At 45.8% G+C, this 7,469-nt stretch overlaps 2 protein-coding genes across 2 annotated transcripts in view; one reads left to right on the top strand and one right to left on the bottom strand.

The window, feature by feature from the left end:
- IQGAP3 (IQ motif containing GTPase activating protein 3) overlaps positions 1-4,831 on the bottom strand; it is a gene marked incomplete at its 5' end in the record, with an annotated part of 21,554 nt that extends 16,723 nt beyond the window's left edge. Inside the window, 8 exon segments of the mRNA XM_072427725.1 lie at positions 714-801; positions 1,268-1,446; positions 1,884-1,997; positions 2,096-2,163; positions 2,530-2,606; positions 3,214-3,291; positions 3,846-4,002; positions 4,744-4,831. Coding sequence (XP_072283826.1) covers positions 714-801; positions 1,268-1,446; positions 1,884-1,997; positions 2,096-2,163; positions 2,530-2,606; positions 3,214-3,291; positions 3,846-4,002; positions 4,744-4,831 — 849 coding nt within the window.
- A 1,657-nt stretch (positions 4,832-6,488) lies between these two features.
- TTC24 (tetratricopeptide repeat domain 24) overlaps positions 6,489-7,469 on the top strand; it is a 13,134-nt gene continuing 12,153 nt past the window's right edge. Inside the window, exon 1 of the mRNA XM_072427724.1 lies at positions 6,489-6,883. The gene's annotated coding sequence lies outside the window, so the exon portion shown is untranslated. The remainder of the gene's footprint in view (positions 6,884-7,469) is intronic.

The raw sequence follows: 7,469 nt of genomic DNA, 5'->3' as shown, positions 1-7,469 counted from the left end.
ACGGAGCGCGGGTGAAAAAGAGAGTGAGCCGAGACGGAGCGCGGGTGAAAAAGAGAGTGAGCCGAGACGGAGCGCGGGTGAAAAAGAGAGTGAGCTGAGACGGAGCGCGGGTGAAAAAGAGAGTGAACTGAGACAGAACAGAAACAGTGTGAAAGAGCCAAAAAGAAAGAAAGAGGGCGTGGGTGAAACGAAACGGAGAGCCAAAAAGAGCATGAGAGAGTGAAAAAGAGTGAGACAGGGAAAGCAGGAGATTGATCTTAAGTGAAAAGTTGCCCCAAGAAAGGTATATAAGATAGAGAGACTGGGCATACAAAGAGAAGAGCTAGAGACACAGAGCATTATCACCAGAAATCAACTGAAACCATTGGGCCTGATTTATTAAAGCTCTCCAAGACTGGAGAAGATAGACTATGATGGGAGAACCTGGGTGATGCAGCAAACCTGGAACAGATTTCTTAAAAAGCTGTTATTTGCCAAATGGTTTTCCATCCTGGACCAGATCCATTCCAGGTTATTAATAATAATATTATTATTATTATACAGTATTTATATAGCGCCATCATATTACGCAGCGCTGTACAAAGTTCATAGTTGTGTCAATAACTGTCCCTCACCCATCATAGTCCATCTTCTCCATTTTTGGGGAGCTTTGATCTATCAGGCCCAATCTATAACATTGCGTTCCAATGCTCCCATAATGCATTGTTAGTTACCATTGACTTTATTGATGTTGCCTTGTATTTCGGCTTGTGTCAGACAGTGATCATACACCTCCTGGCTGTCCAAGGTATTCTGACGTACCTGTAAGATGAAGAAAGCAAAAATCAAACTGGACTCAAATCAGAGTTGTGCTAAATGCAGTATAGGAACACAGAGCTCCATGCAGGGTCAGTAGATGAGTACTTCCTGTAGGTGGCGCCAAAACCCAACCCTTACAAATGCCAAGTGAAATTTTTGTGTAGTAAGAAACATAATACTAATGGCATCAACCCGGACTGGCCAATCAAAATAGGCAAAGATGGTGGCACCCGTGATGGAAATGGGATAGGCAAGTAAAAATGGATTTAGTTCCACTTTGGGAATCCAACTGTAATTATCTGCAGCTTTGGAGAACCTGTTTTACCCCACCTGACCTTCTCAAATGTGTCCGTTTCCCAGAACAGGAAGTTGGGGACTCAGACAGCTCTAAAAACCCAGCAGAGGTTCTAACTATTCCTGCCCGCTTGCAAAACCAAAAATAGCGTTAGCTTCATCTTTGCATTCTTGCCTTATTCCGGGCGTTTGCCATCTTTGTGGACTTGGCTTGGTAGAGAAGCTCCTGGTACACAGCTGCCAGCTTCTCCTGCAGGTTGACCAGCATGGCATTGGGGTTCCTCAGGGTGCTCATGGTGTCCTGCACCACCCCTCTTTCCACCGCTTCATTGATGGCGATGACGGCTGCGTGGACTGGGAAAGGAGCACAACAGCTTAACATTACAAACTGATGGTGATATGAAAAAGGGGGCAATTAGGACAGATCCCCACCCAAAGAGGATAATATGAAGGTAGAATAGCCCCAATCATATCCCCCACCCATCACAGGAGCATGGTATGAACCCCCTTTGAATACATCAATTAATCCTTTTCCTTCCGAGAGCCATCAACTGACACTTTGCGCGGCTGCTGGCTCTCAGTCACCACTGATCGATCATGTGATCACCATGCCACTCCTATCATAGTGGTCACAGGGAAGTTGTAGGCTTCATTGATAAAGTCTGAAGTGGCATATATTCAATATTGTAATTATCAGATACAGTTGCATTATTAAAAAGGTTGCACAGGACACACACAACAGGACCCCAGCTCCATGTACACAACAGGTCACCTGCACATTGGTATTTTACCTGCAGCTTCATCTACAGACAGCTCATTGGCCAGGATTCCTCCGATTTTGCTGAAAGCCGGCATCTGTATCCCATACTTGTCCAGCTCACACTTCATGTTATTGATCTCCTCCTCTGCAGGAATAAAGTCATTTGGTTTTAGTAGAAGAATCCTTCGGGCACCACAAACAGGTGTGCAGAGCCAGGAGTTCTCACCATCACAGAAAGCTCACCTGTAAAATTCACTTTGCCGTACAAGTCCTGGATTTGAGGGGCCAGCCCCAGCTTGAATAAATAAAGGCTGCAAAAAGGAGACAACATATAATTACATTACAACGTACAATTACATTGTGTAGTAGCCTGACAACGGTGCGCTAAAATTCAATGCAGTGTAGTCAGCCCTGACCAGCTGGTCTACCAAACTTGGAAGGGGGGGGATGTTTTGTAGGTCAGCAGAACAAAGCAGGGCCAACACTGCTTCAGACAGCAGTGCAGCGTTGTCACTTCACTAGAAGTCAAATCTCTGGAACGGGAAGTGACGGGATAATACCCAATGAGAACACAGCAGTAAAAGTTGATCCCTATTTATTCTTCCTTAGTCCAACAAAACAAAGACAGCCAAAAAGTAAAATCATGATACACCACGGATGGTTTCATCGGGGCTCACCTAAGGGCGTGAATGCAATACACAACACGCGGCATGTTCTTCTTGTCGTAAATGTCGGTCGTTTCAGGCTGGAAGAGCTGCAAACAGAGAAACAGAACATTCAGGTCAACCGAGACACCCAGCAGCACCACAGATACGTCTTTCCCTGACCAATCAAGTGATCACAATGCCAGCTCTGACATACCGGTAGTAGTCACAAACATATTAAAATCTTCATTGAAAATTAAAGCCCAGCTTCAGGTTCTATACATTTTACAGACTTGGGTATAAAGAAAGGGAAAAAAACAAAGTTCTACCCAGTCCAAAACCTGCATATTGTATCTAGGAAATTATACACACTGATCCAGAGGAAGGCGAAAACACATTATTAAGAATAAGCCAGTTTACTCCAACAGACCAAAATCCTTCTTGATCCCCTAAGGCTCTACCCTCATTGGATATTCCCCAGATCATCAGTCTCTGATGTCATTACAAGTCTGAGCACATTGCAGGTGGGATCTGGCGTGTTCCCAGCTCCGCCCACTGCAATCAGCCTAACCAATCACGTCTCAAGGCTGCATCTGGATTTCATGTTACAGAGACAATAGAAGTGAGACTCCTAGTGGTGAAACCTTCACTAGAGGCGTCACAGAGAATAAGAGGGCCGCCTCCGTAGTGTCCCCGGGGGTAAATGACACAACCTACCGTAGGAAGGCCAATATGGCTCATGGCTTGTCTCCAGTAGTTGATGTTATCTGTGTGCCGAAAGTGTAGACCAGCAGCCTGCGAAAGAGAACGATCAATAATAATGTTATCCATTGGGATGGTTTTGGCAATATGGACAGTAATGGCAGCTTGCCATCACAGTTGGGACCCGCCATGTTTTTTTTGAGTATCCGCAGAGCTCAAAACCTTCAAAGAGAACCTGTCATAGCACCAACAGGCGATGATATTGGATATCTGCTTTGCACTGGTGCCGTCTCAGGGTGATTATCCTAATCTTGGCTATAGCGCCACCTAGCAGGATACATTCCTGGAATGCCATACGAAATTTAGAAAGGTGGGGGTGGGGTCTGCTGCTTATTTAAATTTTCCAGGTCAGTATGACACATTGACACTATCCTAGGGTTCCTCTATACAAAACTCCCATGATGCAATGCAAGCTTCCAATGCCATGGGGTGGGCAAAGCTTGTGGGGGTGCTGCAGGCCAGGCTTGCTTGGAACCCCTCCCCTATTACCAGACATTGACTCGGGGAGTTTGGAATTTTGATAGCTATTAAAAAAAAAATTTTAACTTATAATTTTAAAGTTCTTAATTTTTTTTAATTTTCGTTACTTTGTATCTCAGCTGGTCGATGTCGTAGATTTTCTTCAGCGGCACCAACTCCGGAGCGAAGAAATTTCCCAGCTTGGCAAGTGTGACGCCATTCCGCAGACTCTCCTCCAGCTCAGTAGGGGGCGGCAGATCCTCGTTCAGGCAAGATTCCATCCACCTGCAACGGGGAGAGGAACAGAGACATAAAAATTTCTGCTGGGGGCGGGGTTGTTCTATACTAAGATATCGTTTGGCAAAACTTTCTAATTATAAATATTTATACTTTGACATATCCCTTTGCACATAAATGACCGTTTACCAAGACACTAGAATGTTAGGCGGGGGTGGGCTAATATAGCCACATGTAATATATAACTTGGAATCGTTGACATTCTGAAACTGAATTGTGGTGGTGGAGGAGAGCAGAGTGTATAAAATACTTTATATAAAGCAAACAATATGTGCAAAGTACAGGGTCATTTTAAAGCTGAACTCCGGGATAAGCAAATATTGCCTCACCCTTTATGTATCTTGGTGTGGTTTGTGTATATTCCCCAAATCTGAGCAGTAATTCAGTGTAAAAATTAAAATGTAAAAATTTCCTTTGTGCAGAACTTCCTGTAATAAAGACCAGTCTGTGCTGCTCTCTCTCCTTGTGCCGGGTGACTGGTCCTGACTCCGCCCCCACTATAGTTTCCTCTAACTGAAGCACCCGTAAGGCCCCTCCCACTGCTCTATGTGAGAGAGAGAGGAGGAGAGAGAAGAGAGATTGTCATTTCTGGGTTTGCAATGACATTTTGGTGTCCCCAGAGTAGATTTATATACTTTGTGGATATAAAGAAATATTTAAATATTCAGGTAATAGTGAAAACCCCCTTATTGTTAAGGATCGTAAAGTCAGGTTACATTGACTCCTCACCGTTTGGCCTCTTCCAGGTGACACAGGTACTGATAGGCGACATTCTGCCTGCGCTGCTCATCCATCTCATCCGCCGTGAGGCGTTCATCTGAAAAGATAAATAAACAATAATGGCTCCTCCCCTTTACACAGAGCCCCGCCCCTGCTGAGCCTTCTAACTCTGAACAGACAATTCATACCCAAAGCTACCCCAGAAAGGGTCAGTCTATCCAAAATGTTTATTATGGGCGGGGCCTCATGAGCAGAGTCACCTCAGGACGCTCTTTATATATTCGATAAGGGTCAGATGGCAACGTTTGTCAGCCATCGATAGTCTTGAGATCTCTGGCACTGGTCCCAATGCATTACGGTATTTCCCCCCTGTTGTCTATTGAATTCTATAAAAATTAGTGAAGCAGTGGACCGCCCCAGGATGATGTACAAAAAAGGATTTCAGCCCTCTGATTGGTTGAGGATGGGTTGGCAGAGAACAGCAAGACCACCCTACCATCATTCATGACTTTGTCCCCGCCCACTAGCCTTGTGACCTCAAAGTGGGCGGGGACAAAATTAATGCATGATGGTAGGGAGGTCTTCACTAGGCTGCAATAGATAATTCCAGTCACCAGGCCGGCTCTGTTATTTGATTGGTCAGCCTATAATCAAGACTGATTGGCCTTAAACCTAGCAGGGGGCCCCTAAGAGACCAAAACAACCACTAGGGTGTGGAACATTATGGGTGGAGTGATCCTTAAACTCACATTTCAGCCTCCGGACTATACAGGTGACTTTTCTTGGCGTCCGCTGACACCTGCACTGGCTGTGTTGACTTTTCCTCCACAGCCGGCCATTGTTGTCTTATCGGCAAGATTTTTTTTCCAGATCCACGCCCAGGGACAATCCGAAACTTGCCAGCCCCACAGCTGCTATTCCATTGGTCGCCTAATAAATCTACAGAGGAGACGTGCTCCGATTTGCACAATTTGGTGTGAAGTCTCCACAGATGTCACAATCTGATTGTACAATCTGTGTCAGATCAACCAACTACTATGATGATGGTGAGGATGGGGGGTGATGGTGGGGATGATGATGATGGGAATGTTGATGGTGCGGATGGGGATGAAGGTGGGGATAGGGATGACAATGATGATGAGGACTGGGGGGATGATGATGGGGGTGGCGATGATGATGATGGTGGGAATTGGTATGATGGTGAGGGTGGGAATGAAGAGGATTGGGGGGATGATGATGGGGATGTTGATGGTGGGGATGAGGATTGGGGGGGTGATGATCTGGTAAATACACAGCGTGTCCCATACAATACAAATCGAATAAAAACACAAATCTCCCCACACAATACAATCTCTGTACAATCCACAATTTAGGAATTCTATCAATGTGCCCCCAGCTTCCCATACATTCATCAATCTGACCCTCATCATTGTTATTCTGATCACATCTTTTGTTTATTGATTGTGTTTGGGAGTTATGGGTGGGAAGATGAACACGATTGGATGGATTGGACATTCTGATCCTTCAGAACGATCAATCACTTTTGATTCCTATTTTCATTTTCAATTAAACTCCATCAGACCAACATAGGCAAATTTCTCCCTTGCTCTGCACAGAATTATCTTAGACTGGCCATACACTATACAATCTGATTGTACAATCTTCTATCAGACTAAGGGAGTCACAGATCGGGTTGAGCCCAAACTATAGTTAGAATATTAACTTTTGTCCTGGTGATCCTGCCAGAAACTCACTTCCTGTCCTAGGATGACAACGCTCACTCGTGCTGTGTCTATGGGCTGGAAAACGATATTTCTATGATAAATGAAACTAATGCAGCCACCAGATCTAAGCAGCAATATGTGACTTATCTCAGGGTGCAGCCTGCACATTATTCGGTCTGGGACGGGCAGGTAGCGGATGAATAATCCGGGAAGTAACGGTCGGTGAGAATTCCCGTCCCTCGGTGCCATGAATGGGAGGAGGAGAGCTGCATTGTTGATCACAGTTACCATAGCAGACATAGACAAAGCAAGATGATCTGCCCGAGGAAACTCAATAGGACCCGGCCATCGAGGTAATGAGACTGGAGAGAGCACGGCGTGGGATACCAACCGGATCCAGGCCAGGAATGTAGGAATTCCTGCAGGTAGGTTCTGCTCTGAGCCCGGGGTACCTGGGAATGAGGAATCGCATTATTCTGGCCTTGTCTGGGTCACCTAACCCGGGGTGCTGGGACCATGGAGGGGGCCTGAGCCCAACCGCATCCTTACCTGTGCCTAACATTACCCTTTTCCTACCTGGTGCCTAAACTTACCCCCCTCCTCCACATCGCTGCTACCTTTATTTAACCTCTTCTATCCCAGTTCTTATTTACCCCCATCTGGTCCCTAACCTTTACCTCTTCCATCCTGGTATCTTACCCCTTTGCCCTTCAGGCATCCCCAACCTGGTGCCTAACCTTAACATCTACCCCCACATCCTGGTCCCTATCCCTGTTCCTAACCTTACTCCCCTCTTCAAGGGTGCCGACCCTCTGGCAACCCCAACCCGGTCCCTAACCGTAACCACATCACTACCGGTGCATAACCTCTTCTAACCTGATGCTGAACCATACATCCCCCTCCCATTCTGGCCACCTGCTGCCTAAATTTAACCTCTTCCATCCTGGTTATTATATTCCCCATCTTGTACCTAACCTTAAACTCATCCTTCCTGGTGCCTGACCTTACACC

This window comes from Pyxicephalus adspersus, chromosome 12 (genome assembly GCF_032062135.1).
Source record: "Pyxicephalus adspersus chromosome 12, UCB_Pads_2.0, whole genome shotgun sequence".
Taxonomy (NCBI): Eukaryota; Metazoa; Chordata; class Amphibia; order Anura; family Pyxicephalidae; genus Pyxicephalus; species Pyxicephalus adspersus.
Note: the sequence above shows the minus strand (reverse complement) of the source record. Positions and strands in the feature narration are given on the sequence as shown.